Source organism: Labeo rohita, chromosome 7 (assembly GCF_022985175.1).
Source record: "Labeo rohita strain BAU-BD-2019 chromosome 7, IGBB_LRoh.1.0, whole genome shotgun sequence".
NCBI lineage: Eukaryota > Metazoa > Chordata > Actinopteri > Cypriniformes > Cyprinidae > Labeo > Labeo rohita.
The window spans coordinates 45,703,642-45,722,477 of NC_066875.1; the positions used below are offsets into that span (position 1 = coordinate 45,703,642).

Consider the following 18,836-nt stretch of genomic DNA (forward strand, 5'->3'; position numbering starts at 1 on the left):
TCATAGGTTAGACACCATACTGAATTGAACATAGATTTAAAATGTCACGCACTGTTAAATAGTCCTAGATCATGTAATTTTCACAATTGTTTATAGAATGTTTATAGAACGCTACTTTTAGACTTTCGCTGAGTTTTTTGCACTGACACCACAAATATAGTAGAAAATCACAACTCAGTTATTTGTAGTTCATTAATACCCAGCCACTTATTTGTATAGATTAAGCCCATTCATTTGTTTGATCACTCCTCAATGTCATTGTTCAGCATCTTTAATAGTAAGGAAACTTCTTGGTTAATTCAAGTCATTTATTCAAGTAATACATTTTAAAAAGTTTTTAAAAAGTTATTTATTTGTATAGCATCCACACAGTTTCAAAGCAGCTTATTCTTTTAATTCTATAATAGCTTATATATATGTATATTAGAGCATTGTTCCTCAAAATGTTGTCCACCATGTTAAATTTCACTGTTGGACCTTTAAAATGAAAGTTTGAAAAAGGAAATGACATCAAATTCTGACATCATTTCCTTTCCTTTTGTTAATTGTCTGTTTTACTTATTTTATTTTTTCAGTCTGATGTAGTCAACTTCAACATGTTAAGAGGAACTTGCAAATTTGTGAAATTTAGTTGCAGTTTCCGAGTAGAAATAATTTTTTAGGGCAATTTTTTAATGTAGTTTCAAAACATAAAATGCAATGCAAAACAATGCTGATTGAGAAATAAACTGAATGTTTTTAATTATATTTGTGACCCTGGACCACAAAACCATTCGTAAGTAGCCAAAACTACATTGTATGGGTCAAAATTATCAATTTTTTTTAATGCCAAAAATTATTAGGATATTATGTAAGATCATGTTCCATGAAGACATTTTGTAAATTTCCTGCTGTAAATATATCAAAACTTAATTTTTGATTAGTAATATGCATTGCTAAGATCTTCATTTTGACAATTTTTAAGGTGATTTTCTCAGTATTTTGATTTTTTTTTTGCATTTCAGATTTTTTAATAGTTGTATCTCAGTCAAATATTGTCCTAACAAACCATACATCAATGGAAAGCTTATTTATTCAGCTTTCAGATTATGTATAAATGTATATATAATAGCTATTTGAAGAGAGAGAGCTCCTTGGAAGAGAAGATAGTAAGAAATCATAATTGCGCAATGAACTCTCATATGTTGTGTGGGAGTGTCTGTCTTTAAAAGTGTGTATGCGGGCCGCTGTTAGACTCACAATTTACTGACTACAGCAGACGGTCTCTTGATACCTTCACTGGTGTTGCTCTGCACAATACTGACTAAGAATGAAGACGTTCACCGCATCAGCCTTCGTGCTTCTGATCTGCACAGCTGCACTGCTGTCCACAACAGAAGGTAAACAGACTAACATTCATTCGTCACACTTTCTAATATGTTTTTGATAATTCTTTCATGCTAATCTTACAGCAATTCTCCCTCTGTCACTGCAGGTAGACCTAGAATATATCTACGCTGCCAGTGCCTTCAAATATATTCAAAGCCACCAATTCCTACTAAGAGAATACTGTCGTTGAGGGTGATTCCTGCTGGACCACAATGCAAAAATGAGGAGATCATGTGAGTGTGAAACTTTCCAAGTAACACTTCAAATACAAACACATAATGTGCGCTACTGCTTCTTCAAAAAAAAGTTGCCTCCCTCAGGCCAGATTCTACAAATTTTCTTTTTTTAGTCATCACTCCAGGTTTATTTAGTTAACTAAAACTAAAATAATTTTAAAACTTAAACTTATGTACTTTCAGCTATTTTTTTATTTTATTATTATTATTTTTTTAATTTATTTATTTTTAGTCATTTTGGCTTATTAGTGTGGTTGAATTGGATCATAGAATCAAGACAGTGGTTAATAAAATGAGTTAAAGTACATATATAAAAGGATATTTGTGTTATTTTACATATTAATTTGGATTTAGTCAAGAGCTACAGTAAGCGTCATACTCCCAATTTCTCTCAACATAGGGACAAAAGAGCTGTCAGTCTATAAATCAAAGAAAATCTAGAAAACAACGTAACTGATGTTACTTGTAATGCCTTATCCCCAACACGGATCTGGACTAAAACTCAAAAACAAATTGATTAAGATCTTCCCTTTAAGTTAGTCACATCAATAGTGGCATATTGGGGTAGCCTATAATCACCTCTGAGTAATACAAGAAATAGCCCATAATGAAAAATTTCGATTTTTTGCTTTGATGGTGGTGGTGTTGATAATGGTGTTGGTCCTGATAATGGTGTTGGTCCATCCTGGAGCAGACCCATGTGTCTCATTCAGTTGTCTATTGCGGCATCAAGTGGAGGGGTTATCATCTTCTGATGCTGAAGTTTCTGCGATGGTGCATTCCCAAAAAAATTGCAGACCTGGGGTTGATAAAGAAGCTGTGTACTACAGAAGCCACTGAATAAAAAAATAAGTAAAAAAGGTTATTGCTACTTTATTTCACAATTCTGACATTTTTCTCAGTTGTGTGATACAAACTTGTATTTTTTTTTTTATTATACATTTGTGGGTTATAAAGTCAGAATTGCATAAAACTCGTAAATGTGAGTTATAAAGTCAAAATTGCGAGATAAATTAGTAATTTTTACTTTTTTCTCTAGCTTATATCTCACAGTTCAGACTTTTTTCTCACAAAAGATATGTTGCGAGTTATAAAGTAGAATTTTGATGGGGGGAAAAGACTGTTGTTAGAATTGTGAGTTTTATCTCGCAATTGCATGTTATAAAAGTCAGAATTGTGAGTTTATATCCTGCAATTCTGACTTTATTCCTCAGAAATGCGACTTTATTTCTCAGAATTGTGACTACTTCTCAGAATTGTGAGTTTATATTTTGCAATTCTGACTCAATTTCTCACAATTGCGAGATAATATATCTCACAATTCTAAGAAAAAAAGTCAGAATTGCTAGTTTGTATTATGAAATTGTGAGAAAAAGTCAGCATTGCGAGATATAAACACAATTGAGAGTTATAAAGTCAATTCTGTTAGCGTCCTGTTTTGCAGACTTGAGCATAATTTTTCTTTATCACTGTCCCAGTAGCTCTTAAAAAAATTGCATGAAAATAAGTACAAAAAATACTGACTGGAGAAATGTAATGCATTTTTCTGTTATTTTTGGGATCTACTGGGACAGTGATAAAGATAAACTTGATCGCGATTAACAACTTGGCAACAACTGATTTAATGCAGCCTTGCCAGATAAAACTATTAATTTGTTGTTGTTGTTGTTGTTTTTGACTCTGAAACCTATACCTGACCAATATGGGGCTTCACTGGCGATTGTGCTGCTTCCTTGCTATATTGCTTCAAAGCTTCAGAGACTCTACCAATACCCACACTTGCGGTTTTTGAACTTAACCACGTGACTATAAACAGGATGTATTTCCTGTATTTGACCCCAGTGTTTAAGACCGCAAGTCTGTGTATAACTTTTGATTAACCAATGGGACACACTTATAACATAGTGTTGTAAAAAAAAAATTTATTTTCATAGTGCTTCATTTACTCATTTTGTACATTTAATACTTCACACTTTTTTACAATTGTAGTTCAGTAGCCTATGAGTGATCATTTAATTGTGGTCCTTCTAATTAAGTGATAATAAGTAGCTGCAAACATTTTATAAAATAGAGATGCACCGATACCAACACTAGTATTCCTGAATTGAAGTTACAGGGGACACTGAATGCCCATTTTCCACAAGTTGGTATAATTCTTTAGGGTCTTCATGAAATGTCTGCAGCAAACTTTGGTAAAAATTCCTGAAATGGACATGTCTCTTTAAATAATGAGCTGCTGCTCACCCCACCCCTCCCTTCTGTTTTTGTGCGTGTGTGTGTGTGTGTGTGTGTGTGTGTGTACTTGTTCTTGCTACATTGTGGGGACCAAATGTCCCCACAAGGATGGTAAAACCTGAAATTTTTGACATTGTAAATAAAATGATTAAAAATAGTAAATGATGTTTATCTGAAAGTGTAACGATGCAAACATGTTTTCTGTAAGGGGTAGATTTAGGGTTGGGTTAGGGGATAGACAATATCGTTTTGTCAGTATAAAAACTACAAAAGTCTATGGAAAGTCCCCACAATTCACAAAAACAAACGTGTGTGTGTGTTTGTAAAACTAATCCACTGTGTCCTTCGTGGCTCTGATGTCAGGGGAAAATGAAGATTCTTAATTTCCCTTTTACATCCAACTACAAAACACCTGCATTGTTGTAGATGTTGCTGCAGCTTGTCCACACAACATTATATATGCTCAGAAAATCTAAACGGCTTGACAATGCAGTTCTTGGCTTTTTATCTTACAGATGACTTGCAGGACTCTGTATGCTATAGCACTAAATTACTTTTATTTGTTTATCCACGACATTGTCTACAGCGACATAATGTGTGTTGTTTGCAACTGATGTTGCCAGCATAGACTCAATGCAGTTTCCAGTTGAAATGAACACTAGAGGCAGTAAAACTCTGACTTTTATTCCTTTTTACACAAAGTATTATTTACATGTACAGCGTTTTGATTAATAAAGCCTAATTTTCACACAATTACTTGCAGAATATCATGTTATGACTTAAAACAATTTTAGCATCCTGTGCAATTTGCAGACTGATACTTTTGAACATTGTTAACATAGACAGCTTTATATGCAAAAGTTTTCTAATTCAGTAGGTTTGCTAGATAGTTCATGGGAAACGGTGTTGCACTTGAGTGATGAAGAACTCTGTCACAAGCCCTGTGAAACTACCATCATGGCGAAAAATATCGGCACCCTTGCAATTCTGTCAGAAAATGCAACCCTTCCAGAAAATTGTTGCAGTTGCAAATGTTTTGGTATTCACATGTTTGTTTATTTGTTATTGTTTGCATTGGAACACAAAAAAACAGAGAAGAAAAGTCAAATCTGATACAATGCATACAGAACCCAAAATTCAGTGGACAAAATTATTGGCACCTTTAACTTAATATTTGGTAGCACCCCCTTTGGGAAAAAAAATGAAATCAGTTGCTTCCTGGAACCATGAATGAGTTTCTTACACCTCCCTACTGGAATTTTGGACCACTCTTCTTTTGCAAACTGCTTCAGGTCATTCAGATTTGAAGGATGCCTTCTCCCAACTGCTGTTTTGAGATCCCTCCACAGGTGTTCTATGGGATTCAGATCTGGACTCATTGCTGGCCATTTCAGAACTCTCCAGCGCTTTGTTTGTAACCATTTCTGAGTGCTTTTTGAAGTGTGTTTGGGTCCATTGTCCTGCTGAAAGACCCATGGCCTCTGGTGGAGACACAGCTTTCTGACACTGGCCAAAATTCTTTGGTAATCATCAGATTTTATGATACTGTTCAAACAGTCAAGGCATCCAGTACCAGAAGCAGCAAAACAACCCCAAAACATCTTTGAACCTCCACCATGACTGTAGGGACTATGTTCTTTTCTTTGAAGGCCTAATTTCTTTTTCTGTAAACAGTGCCATGATATTCTTTACCAAAAAGCTCTACTTTTGTCTCATCTGTCCACAGTACGTTCTCCCAGAAGGACTGTGGTTTTGTCACATAAGTTTCAGCAAACTCCAGTCTTGCTTTTTTTTTATGCCTTTGTGTCAGCAGTGGTGTTCTCCTGAGTCTCCTACCATAAATTAAGCATATAGCATTAGGTGTGTTCAACTTCATCTACGGCTACAGACGGCGATCAACGAGAGTAGCCGGGAGCAGTCGCGGGTGGAGTTGAAAATGGAGCTGTCAAGTCGGACACTTTCTGCTTTCGTTAGTGGCGCTTTCGCGGTGTTTGCATGCACTATCACAGATGAAGTGAATTAAATGCAATATTTATCAAATACACAGACTTTTCAAAAGCGTTTTCATGAGCAACAGAAAGACGTTTCATATACTGCTTAACACAGCACCATCTGAACAAGAATAATGATCAACATAAACACATACTATTGAAATACTAATAAAGTGGGGTTATTTATACTTTTATCAGTGTTTTATGATAGATCTAACTCAATATAACATTGCGACTACAGTAAAAACACTTTTACTGTTCTAAAAACACAGATTTGTCAGCATTATTGGACTTGAGGATGTTAGAATAAACCCAAAACACACGTGATCGTTGTCATGCGGTGAATCTGGGCAATCGTGAAACAGCCATGTGGTCATCAGAGCTCCTGCAGCCGCTCTGAAGAAACTTTGCTGCTTTTCCTCTTCTGTAAGGGCATGCTGCCCCAATCTATGCTATTCAGAAGGTCTTGCTTTAACGCTATCACGATATTGGGATTTTGCTTGCTTGTTAAGGCTTATCTAGTATTCAGTTTAGTAGACCTGCTGTACGTACCTGCTGTTACACAAACAAAATGCTGAGCTTTGCCATTTGTTTAACTCTACCCCAATGTAAAGCAACATTAAAACGGAGTATGTATTTCTGATAAGCAAAATACCGCTTTTGGTATAAAATAGGAAATTGCAGTGTCATAAACGGTCAAATGACATCAAATGACCTCATCTTTTGCATCAAAACTGACTGCATCCTGCATGCTGCTTTAGCAAATCGCGCTGCTGTTCATTGTATTTAAAGTAGATTTGTAGCACTTAATAGCATGAAGAACAAATATTGCCACAGATTGTAAATAGAGATCGATTTAAGAACTCTTTGATTCAGAATCATGCCCTGTGCGAGTTATTGTTTTTAATGTTTAAAATACAAGCAAGAACGCAATTTTCTCTGAATATCCAAAAGTTTTCAAATGTTGACTATTTATAACAACAAAAGGTAATATAAAGTGAACATTTTAAATGTAGCCTACATTTTAAACAGTATTGTAAATATTTTTTTTTTTTTATTTTACAACAAACTATAGTTCCAATGAATAACCCATTCATAACTACAGCCGCTTCCTTGCTGAATGAATGAATGAAAGAGGCGACGCCTCGCTCATTAAGAGAGTGACTGCTGCCACCTACTGGCGATTTAGTGTAAATCTACAAGTATCGTTTACCCCCAAATATTTGAGGGGTATATAACTGCAGCTTGGAGATCTCCAAATGGGGGCAGGAACTCCAAAACAGGGTGGGCGCTCCAAAATAGGGCGTGGCTTCCTCCCTTTGACAAACAGGCACATGACACGCACGCGCAATTCCTCCGCCCCACAGCTAATTTTATTGGTTTTGTCAATCACAGTGTTGATTACCTACACTATGCTACACAAATTCTAACCCCTAAACCTACCCCACACCTTACCCTAACCTTAACCAGTGAAACTAACTGCATGGTGGGATTGGCGCTGAATTAGCGTGGCAGACAAACAGTTAATAAGATTATGCAATATGAGATCGTCGAGCCGTTCTGTAACTCCCCAACTGGACTTCACCGGAAAATTTGACCTTTTTAGTTACATTCAGCATCACTACCCCCTCTTACCCTGCGAATTTCAAGAACCAGGACGCCCCCGTTGCTTAAAACAAAGCCATAGAGTAAAACCTTTCCCCGCCCCATTTTGGACATCTCCGGTCTGCAGTTTTATATATTTGGAATATTTCAAGTATATAAAACTGCAGACCCGAGATCTCCAAAATGGGGCAGGAACTCCAAAAGTGGGCAGAACCTCCAAAATGGGGCGGGGTCTCATCACAAAAAGACTTTCCCCATTGGCTCTGGCTTCAGCCTATTGTTATTGACTTACATTTCAAAACTAAACTTTATAAAATAAACAGTTTGTAGTTCTCAAATAAAATAAACTATGCTATATAAATGTGATAGAATGACCTGAAGAGGTCAATAATAACTAGGCAAAAGGGGCCATGGGGTGGCTTTTGTCAACAAGTACATTTTTATTCAGACACATCAAAAATATTAAAACATCACATCACTGATCTTTAATGCAAATACCCACATGAAAAGAAAATAAACATCAAAAGAAATAAAATAAAATAAAATAAAAAACACCAACCATAGATGGCCACAGGTTACCTAGAAAGTGAAAACAGAGATGGTACAGGAGCAAGAGTGTTCTCACAGCAGTCAAGCTCACAGCAATCGCACAGCAAGCCTACAAAAATAACCAAAAAAAAAAAAAAAATAAAGTGATCAACCCACCACACAAACCCAGCCACCTCACCACCGCCATCCACACAGTGAGGTCAACTCAGTGGCTACCGCTGGCTTAAGAAACCAAACCAAACCTACAAAAGAAAAAAACCCAACAACTTAATTAATAGTGGGCAATGCAGATGACAAACGCAAGTCAGCATCAGATCACAATCATCATAAACCCAGTTTCTTTGGGGCCTAACGTCTCCTCTGTCACTCTCGGTCTCCAAATTCACGTAACAAAAGTGATGAACAAACAATATATTAAATCTAAAGTAAACGGCAACCGTGGATAAAGTATAAAAATATAAAAACACATAAGTTAAACAAGATACACCCACTATAATTACTATACAATTTAAAAACATATAAAAAAATACTCCCTTTATAAAAATACAATACCTTTAACATTCACTATTTCGACTGGGACGGTCAAACAACGAACAGCCAGGAAATAATTCAGCCACAACACTAAAACAGAAAAAGAAATAATATTAAAACAAACTCCTAAAAAACTAAATCATCAGTGTTACAACACTACCTCCTTGATTGGTATGTCATATGTTCAGTTCTTGACGAAGCTCCGGCAGTATTTAACGTAAATGCTTTTCTGCTGCCATTCCTTTGAAGTGCTATGTCTGCCGCGACATCAACTCATACGTAAACTACAATCAGTAAAAATAGTGAAGTAATGAGAGAACACCTCTCACAAATGAGTCTTCTTACCTACCCTTCTTTACAAAGTTCAAAATCCGCTGCGATGTCCCCAAAATTAAAAGGGGAAGTGAAAAAGAACAAACAACCTTCACTACCTCCTTATATAACGCTGGGGCTGCTGGGACTTGTAGTGCTCAACCCATATCCAATTACATAAATAAATATGCTCAGTGAGAGCAGAGCCCCAAAGCTTGTGGCCAGTGGTTAATGATATAAACGGGAATCACCCACCAGCCGTCCCAGTGAAGCGCTGGGGAAAGGTTTTACTCTATGGCTTTGTTTTAAGCAACAGGGGCATCCCGGTTCTTGAAATTCGCAGGGTAGGAGGGGGTAGTGATGCTGAATGTAACTAAAAAAAGTCAAATTTTCAAGTGAGGTCCGGTTCGGGAGTTACAAAACGGCCCGACGATCTCATATCACATAATCGTATTAACTGTTTATCTGCCAATCCCGCCGTGCAGTCAATTTCACTGGTTAAGATTAGGGTAAGGTGTGGGGTAGGTTTAGGCGTTAGCGTTTGTGTAGCATAGTGTAGGTAATCAACACTGCGATTGACACAACCAATAAAATCTTTAAAATTAAGCTGTGGGGCAGAGTTTGCGCTGAAGTGGATTGGGGGGAAAATTGCGCATGCGTGTCATGTGCCTTTATGTCAAAGGGAGGAAGCCACGCCCTATTTTGGAGCGCCCACCCTGTTTTGGAGTTCCCGCCCCCATTTGGAGATCTCCAAGCTGCAGTTATATACCCCTCTTTAATTTGGCTATTATTTATTGCTTTCTTTCGCATATTAATAATACACTTAATAGATGTTAAGAATATGACATAAAGATGGTATACAAAACAAAACAAAAAAAAAAAACCCTAGCTTATACAGGTTAGAATGTTAAATGCCACAGGCAGGTACCACTCTTCCAGTCTCTGTTATTCCAGAAGGACATGCTTCTTTCAGATATGCCATCAGTTGTGTTTGGGGGGGGTTCTGGCCTGTTGTTTGTGTTGGGGTGGTTATTATTGCTGCTCTCCCTGCTCGTTCATGACATGCTGCATGGATGGGCAGGGAGTTTTTGCCCAGAACAGAACCATGCCGCCAAACCAAACTGTATATATGTATATATGTGTGTGTATATGTGTGTGTATATATAGATATATGTATGTTTGTATGTTTATTTATTTGAATAGGGACGATACAATAAACATGATTCCAGTCAAAGACTGGAAAAAATGCACTGCACATAGAGATTATTGCAGAAGCTAATTTGTATCTCATGTCCCTAGAAAGGCTTTTCTAAAAAAAAAATCAATCAGTAAAAAAAAAAACAATATATACATAACAAAAATAATCTATACGTAAAAAATAATATATCAAATCCTTATATCCACATACATTACAGACAGATTATAAAACAGCCACATTTTATGGACTCTTCCAAACTTAATTAACGACTAGTAAAAAAACATATAAAAAGACTTTTGTTACGTAGATGCTGCGTGCTGGATGGAACGAGACGAGATAACAAGCAAAAGGTTTAATATAATCCTCAGGTAGCACAAGCAGAAACAAGCAGGAAGATCCACACACGTAGTAACCTTAATAAACAACATTAAAGACCGACAGAGAACTCAGGATACAAACAGGCTTATAAAGGGTGTGCTGATTACCAAGACAGGTGAATGGGATGACGTTAACAAGGGTTAAACCAAAGCAGACAGATCGACGGGGGAAGACAATGGGAGAAACCAAAACAGTCCAATAAACAGAAACACAAGGAGACATGTAACATTACTCCCCCCTCCGAATAGGCGCGACCTCGCGCCGTAGGAAACAAAAAACAAAATAAACAAGAGGGGCGAAAAAACAGCAGCAAAACAGAGTCCATGTGGGGGGGGAGGCTTCGGCGGAGGACGGAAAACAAAAAACAGAGTCCTTAGAGTCCATGGGGGCGACGAAGGTGGGAGGAGCCAGGGAGGAAACAGGAGGGACCCGAAGCAGGAGAAGCAGAGGGAGACCCAGACCGCAGCCATGATGACCCACGGTGGAGCCGATGGAGGGAGGAGCCATGGTGGAGGAAGGGCTGACGACTCCAGGGGGCCGACCGACAGAGGCGGAGCAGCTGGCGGAGGAGCCCGAGGCGGAGACGGAGAGCCGAAGATCCAGGGCGACACCGAGGATCCGGAGGGCCAAGGCGGAGCCCTAGGCTCTGGCGACCAAGGCGTAGGCGGAGATCCGGAGGTCCGCGGCGGAGCCGGAGCGACAGAGGATGGAGGCTGTGCCGGAGGGAGGGAGGAGCCCAACAGAGCCGGTGGGATGGAGCGACGAGGCAAAGCCGGAGGAGTGGAGTCCCGAGGCGATGGCGGGACGACGACCGACCAAGGCGGAGCCGGAGGGACGAGGGAGCCCGGTGGAGCTGGTGGGCCGACGGGCGACGGTGGAGACGAGGGCGCTGAGAGCCGTGGTGGAGCCGCAGGGTCGGAGGGCCGAGGCGGAGTTCTGGACTCTGAGGCTGGAGGCGGAGCTGAGGGATCCTCCAGCCATGACGCCGATGAAAGCTGGCAGACCCGCGGCGAGCCCACTGCACAGGTGGTGGGCTGAGGGTGAGCAGAGGGGCTGTCAGGGGACAGCGGTGGCCAGACAGACCGAAGAGGGGGGGTGGGTGGGAATTCCATATCAACAGATATCTCATGACAGGTAGGTATTTCTGTAGAAAAGTCTATTAAATCCTCAGAGTTGGTTTCCAGAACTTCAGTAAAGAAGTCAATCAAGTCCCCAGAGTTCAGTTCAAGCTCACCCCCAGCGGTGGTGCAGTGGGCAGGGCTCTCCATAGCCCTCTCTTGCTCCACGCAGCACTCCACCGTAGCGGTAGTCGTAGCCGGCTCTCGCACCTGGTCGGACGTGTAGGGCTCTGGCTCTGTGGCGATCCTTTGCTCTGTCGCTCGTGGCTCTGGCTCGTCATCCGCGGTGGGCTCGGGCTCATGCTCCGCATGTCGGGGTGAGGGTTGGCTGGGTTCTGGGTCTGGAGTGGGGCTGACGTCCTCCTTGACGAAGTCAATAGTCCATGACGATCCACAGGACGCCAGCACCCACTCGATGTAGTCCGGCAGGCTCTCTTGAGGACCCTCCCCGGATAGCAGCCCCTTCGTGGTGGTGTTCAGTCCTGCACGGTAGAAAGTGCAAAGGCTGCTATCCGGGAAGTGGGAGTGTTCTGCCAGGAAGATGTAATCACGGGTGTGGTCCTCAAGAGAGCGTTCCCCTGCTTCAGGATGATGAGGAGAACAGTAGGGTCCATAATAGAAAATCAAAAAGAAAAACACTGAGAAACAAGAAAAAAAATAAACGCAGGGGAATAACGCCGGTTAAACTGTTGTTGGTCGGTCTTTCTGTTACGTAGTTGCTGCGTGCTGGATGGAACGAGACGAGAGACGAGATAACAAGCAAAAGGTTTAATATAATCCTCAGGTAGCACAAGCAGAAACAAGCAGGAAGATCCACACACGTAGTAACCTTAATAAACAACATTAAAGACCGACAGAGAACTCAGGATACAAACAGGCTTATAAAGGGTGTGCTGATTACCAAGACAGGTGAATGGGATGACGTTAACAAGGGTTAAACCAAAGCAGACAGATCGACGGGGGAAGACAATGGGAGAAACCAAAACAGTCCAATAAACAGAAACACAAGGAGACATGTAACAACTTTATATCATGTATCACTTTAACTGACGTTTTGCGTGCCTGTACAAACATAAAAGCGTGCCATGGTCACTTATTAAACATGTTATAGCACCGCTCTCTGGACATTTCCAGAGAGAAACAAGGGCGTAGTATCTGGGTATGAGTATGCAGGTGCATATGGGCCTGGGCAGATTGGGGGCTCGCCGAGCCAAGGGGGAAATTTTAATTAAAACGCAAAAGCCCTGCACTTGTCCAACAACTTATCATGTTGATATATATATATATATATATATATATATATATATAACGTAATTCCGTGATTTAGTCAAGGACTGTGAGTGATTTAATTCTAATGTGTGACACAAATGTTAACAGCATCTAGGCTGCTTTAGAGGAATTGTTCACACAAATTCTGTTGTTGTTCTAAACCTCTATGAGTTTCCTTCTGCTGTTAAATGCAAAAAATATAGTTGAAACAATACTGGTAAACACACAGTTGGGACCCCCTTAGTATGAAAAAAAAAAACACTATTGGAGTCAGTGGGGACCAGAAATGTTGAGGAGAACAGGTTTTGAGCGACTTGAGGGTGAGTACATGATAAAAGTATTTTTATTTTTGGGTGAACTATCCCTTTAAAATCTCATCATTTAATGGCAAGATCTCACATAGTCTACTACTACACGTCTTACCTTACACTACGTTCATTTTTAAGACGCAAATGACTGCGTTGATGAGGAGACAGGCATTTTGACACGTAACTATGTGTATTTGAACGTTTAAGTGCAAGGCGCGAAAAAGAGTGCTGTCAGGCGCTGTACGAGCAGGTGCGCACTGTGCTATCAGGCTAAAATCATCTTAACGCGCGCATTTGCAAAAATTAATTCTGCCTTGCTGCTTAATGTCCTTGAACAGTTCTATTTGTTTTAAGCCACAACGCTAAATAAAAGGCTTAGCCTACATCATGACGCGCAAAACGATTTATTTACATATTTCAACCAGGCTATCTCTCAACCCATACGCGAATATACGTTCACTGTAAAAAAAAAAAAAAAAAAAAATCCCGTAAAAAAAAAACGGAACAAGTACTGGCCGCTCATTACCTGGACTTTGTACAAACAGGACTTTTTCTGTTTTAATGGTGTATTTTTATCTGTATCTATCTATCTATCTATCTATCTATATATATAAAGCAAATAAATCCAGCACAATATACAAATTGACCATGGTTTATTTTTACTTCATGTAAACATTCTTAAAAGTGCATTCAATGGCTTTTGTTTGTCTTAAATGGGTTATGACTAAACAATATCATATAATCAATACATTTAACAATGTGTCAAACACTGAAAAATGCCTGTATTATAAAAGACAGTTTAGCTTTAAACAGTAACAGACAGAATTTAAAAAAGAAAAAAAAAAAAAGAAGAAAACATGAGCATCTGTACAATACTGGTGTTGCACTAAAAAGTGGTCACAAAATTTTAACTTCAAACTGTAAAACAGTCAAGATTCAAAACTTTTTTTCTTATAAGAGAAAACAATATTGTTTACAGGGATAGTTCACACAAAAATGTGAATTCTGTCAATTACTCATTCATTACACTTTAATTCATTTTTAGAACACAAATTAAGAGTATTTTTAAGTAAACATGGGTACTTTCTGTCCCTCTATTGATAGTCTATGCAACTACCATTTTCAAGGTCCAGAAAGGTATAAAGACATCGATAAATTATGTGACTCCAGTGGCTTGACAACAGAATTCTGAAGTTCATTATAACTGAAATATCATTAAAATGATGCAATTCATTATAGGGGATGTATAATTTCCCATTTAACTGCATGTTTAATACAAGTGCCATTTTTTTTTTTTTTTTTAAACGTTAAATATTACATGGATTTTCGAAATTGTTCATCCAAGAGTCTTGGAGGAATGCGCAGCCACTTGGTTGCCTTCATCTCAAACCACGTTCAGGATTTCTTCACAGGAAAATTCTAAAAGAAATGGATATAACAAAAAATGAAATTAATTAAACTGAACTACAGAGTAATATGCAGGTTGGAGATGGAAAATCAGTCATACAGTATATTTATCATAAGTTCATTAAATGAACTGCTAACCCTTATACTTGCCAATTAAAACATTGGTTTATAAATTGCTTAAATTACACTTCCAATAGTCTCCATTTGCATCTGTCATTGAGCTTGTCAGATCATCTGTGTCTTACTTCATTATTTTCAGTTAAATAAACAGATACACATTTCATAACTTATGTGTTGCTTACTTCTGTATTAATTCCAATGTAAGTGCCACTTCTTCTGGGTATTTGTAGCTCACAACCGCAACAGTGGTCATTAACTTCTTGAAGGACAGCAATCTTAAACTGCCCATCACCTTAAACACAAAAGACAAAAATGACCATATACATAATGGCAGGCAGTTTGAACACACCTTATACACATAAGGATGATAACATGCAAAAGTCAACAGAATAAATGACTCAATAACTATTTTCTTTCTGATACTTAACACTAATGTTAAATAAAACTGTTAATAAAACAGAATACAAACCCATGGTAAGAATGCAGGTGTGCTTGAGATTCACAGTACAGCAGCAATCACGTCCTGTCATTAGAAAAGAAAATGAAAGAAACACAACGGTCATATTGACATAATGTCGTGTGCATTTGTCCATTAGAGTGCGACAGATAACTCGAGGAGCTAAAGTTACCGCACCGCTGACCTGAAGCGGCATTCTGGCGCGGCTACCGAGTGTCGGACGCCTGTGTTTACACATTCGCTTGACAGACAGCTTGCTAGTAACGTTACCGAATTAATTTCTGTTTTGCATTTTATCTTCCGTGTGTGTGTGTAAAACAAGACAATAAAAGGTCTAAACTTACCTCATTTGGCAGAAAACTCCACGAGGAGGATGTGTGACGATATGCAAAGAATATTGAGTGCGACGGCTCCGACGTTCATTTGCCAAACAAGCCAGACAGCAACTAAGTTAACGTTACGTAAACAATTTATGTGGCATTTAACAACATATAATTTACCACGAAGAGTAAAAACGTGTTTCCCAAATTCGAAAGCCGACATTAAACTGAAACTTTGACCGAGACACTTCGCGTCTTCTCTTCACTGTATTCGCGCCTATATAAGCCACGGAGGTTCTTGTTCCCACAATGCAAAGCGTAATTCAAAAATATGGAAAAGCATCTGTAAAAACCTAACACGGAAAATTTCCTTCAGTTATTAGGGTATATTGACTTTGGCGATCGGCGCTACCCATGGCCAGTCAATCTACTCCACAGCCAATCACGGGCCCCCTCCTTGCTCGGGCCCCGGGGCTTCTTTTTTGCATATCCGTGGCTGACTTGCTACACCAATGGTAAGAAATGACATACATCCGAATGAACGAGACGGAGGGAAGTTAGTGAGGGAAAAACAAACTGAAACACAGCTCCAGAACAGTCTCACTCACATACTTTCTGTCGTGTATATGCACGCCAATACTATAAGTAAATGACAGAATGTCTCTTTTGGGTGAACTGTTTATTTGAGGATGTTTCATCGAAACTGTGACAATAATGTGACAATAATGAAATAAAAATGATAATAAAGTAGACTTGGATCTGTTTCTTACAGTGCCACATTGGAAAAAGGAATGCTGTGTCTCGATCGGACTGAAGACTGGGTGATCTCTCTCATTAACCGGTAAGTTTTTGTTTGTGATGATTTTCTGTCTGAAGTGAATTTAACCCCTTAACTGACGTCACCCCACATTTTTGGACATAGACGTGAAAGTGCACTAGCCGAACTTAAATTGTTATAATTCATGAACGCTTCTGAATACAGGCCTAAGTTGGTCTCATTTTAACGGAGCCAGTCAGCAGATTAAGTGAAATGAATTTACTGCAAAAAATGCACTGTACTATATATATATATATATATATATATATATATATATATATATATATATATATATATATTACAAAATAGTTTTTAATCCAAAATTGCTATAAAAACCTCCTGTTATGATGTAGATTTTTTTTTTTTTTTTTAGGTGCACTCTTGTTGTAAATTAATGTATTACTGTTCCTGTATAATTTGTAACATTACAAAACTGTGGTAAAGTATCTATTTAGCTAGACCTTTTCAACAATATATAGTTTGTCATGATTATATTTAATTGTAATATAATGAAGGTGTCCTGCCAGCGGGACCGTGACAATTAAGGAGTTAAATCATGCTAATAAATACTTATATTTCATTTTCTTTATTTATTTGACAAGGACAGTGCTCATCAATTAACATACATAAAACTGTAAATAAGCCAGATAGTAACTATAATAGTAACTTATTTTATCTCTAGCCAGTTCTTAGAAGGCAGCCTTAAAAAATAAATAAATAAATAAATAAGTTGATCTCACAGTTGTTTAGTTGGCCTGTAACCAGCAAGCTTTCAGTGTTGCGCAGTAGCGTTGCTACAAGTAGTGACGCTACTAGCTTAACTACATTTCTCAGTAGCGTGGTGGTAGCGTCGCTGTTTTCTGAATCAAATAGCTTTTCAGTAGCTAAGATCCTATTTTGATCAAGTAGCGCGGTAGCGTCAACAAAAGCTAAAAGCTATATATTTTTCTATACTTTAAGCTCAAATCGGAAACATAACTGCTACGGATCACTGATCCTGGGTCAGTAAACGACGTCACCGCCACTAAACCTCGTGACGCCATTGGCTCATTAAACTGTCAGTCAAACCGTATTAATCCTCCCGCCTCTCTCGTGAATGAAGTGCGGCGCGCAGTTTGAAGCATCTCAGCGTGTTTGCAGACTTAAGGTAAATAAAGAAGTGTTGATTTAAAAAGTACATGTTTTCTGTATTTATAATACAGCACTGTATTTATAAAGGCTAATGTTTTTTTTTTGCATTCGAGGAGATGAGAAAAGTGTGTCTTAGTCTAGCATTTGTTGTCGAGACAACCAAATTGCTTATGTGAAGCGCTGAATCTTTATATTTTAGCTAAATGTCAGAAGAAAACTGAGCGCCCACGTAGCAACAGAAAACTGTATAATCTGCAATGCAAACGCGTGAATGCAATGCACGTACTGCCTCTATTGTAGCGGTATTGAGAAAAAAACTTAGTACTTGAATTAGTGGTGGGCGCCTTGATTTTAGTCTTTGAAGCAGGCTAGTGCTCTGGGAAGATCTCAAACTCAGAAGAACGAGATGGGGAGTGGGTGGGTGTGGGTTGTCAAATTCATGGCGAAAGGCAAAATGTTTCGGTTCGTTCTTAGCAAAAACAAACAAACAAACAAACAAACAAAAAAAAAAAAAAAAAAAACGATCAGGTTCCATAGCGAAATAAGAATTAAACAGTGTTCTAGTCTAAACGAATTATAATAATCTTTGCTAATATTCTTGACACTTCAAGCTTTGGACTTTGCAGTATCGAATTATGCCTTTACTATGACCAAAATGCCGGAATATGCTATTCAGCTGTTTGATCGCGCACTATCACTGCAGCCTGTTCATTTGAAAAATAAAACACAGTCACCCAAAAGTTACATAGTCAATTTAAATAGTGTGTGTTACGTGCAGTTCAGCGTGAACACCGGCCCCGTGGCACATTTTTGCTCATCATGATATTTTCCGTCTACGTGCATGAAGTACAAAGCTTACCCAATGCATAATTTCGCTTCAAATACACTGCAGATATGGAAACATTTGTATTTGTGGCGAGAGAGGTAGTCTACATAAGCCCAACTTTACTTTCAGTTTTGCTTTAAATTTGTTTTGGATTGTTTAGGCAAATTTATTTATTTATTTATTTATTTTTTCATCCTCGTTCGGTTCTGAATACGGTTAAAGTTAAAGGATTTGTTGTGGAGTGAGGGAAATAATGTGGGAACATTATAACATTACGCTGTAGGCCTGTTCATTTCAGAATATAATAAAATGTGACTTATAGGCCTAGCCGCCGTGACCTGTCGGGTTTAATTTTTCCTCTCAAAGACGTACAGTTTCTGTTAGCATGTTTTTTTAAAAAAACTTCGGCAAACGAAAATAGCCGCTTGATTCGGTTAAATATTCTTACTGTCAGTTAACAAATTTACAATAGAATTTAGCTTTGCTTCCCAGATAGTAACAGGGTCTGGGCCAAATCTGGCTTACATTTGGCACTTGTTTTTTATTCACAGTCTTGTATTCATGAAATCAATTACTATCTTTAAAAATGGCAATAAATTAAAGTGCTGTTTTTGTGCGGTCTGTCATATTTCAGTAGCTATATACAGCAAAACTACAGCA

General features: G+C 38.5%; 1 protein-coding gene and 1 long non-coding RNA gene across 2 annotated transcripts; one reads left to right on the forward strand and one right to left on the reverse strand.

Moving 5' to 3' along the window:
- The first annotated feature begins 1,117 nt into the window (after window positions 1-1,117).
- LOC127167574 (interleukin-8) lies at window positions 1,118-16,247 on the forward strand. The gene is made up of 3 exons (XM_051113702.1): window positions 1,118-1,379; window positions 1,475-1,601; window positions 16,175-16,247. The coding sequence occupies exons 1-3, from the start codon at window positions 1,310-1,312 to the stop codon at window positions 16,245-16,247; spliced, it is 270 nt and encodes an 89-aa protein (XP_050969659.1). The 5' UTR covers window positions 1,118-1,309.
- On the reverse strand, window positions 8,004-8,906 carry LOC127168090 (uncharacterized). Its single transcript, XR_007828077.1, has 2 exons — window positions 8,537-8,906; window positions 8,004-8,226 (listed from the first exon to the last, which is right to left on the reverse strand). It is a non-coding gene; the product is annotated as an uncharacterized LOC127168090 (long non-coding RNA).
- Window positions 16,248-18,836: the final 2,589 nt, after the last annotated feature.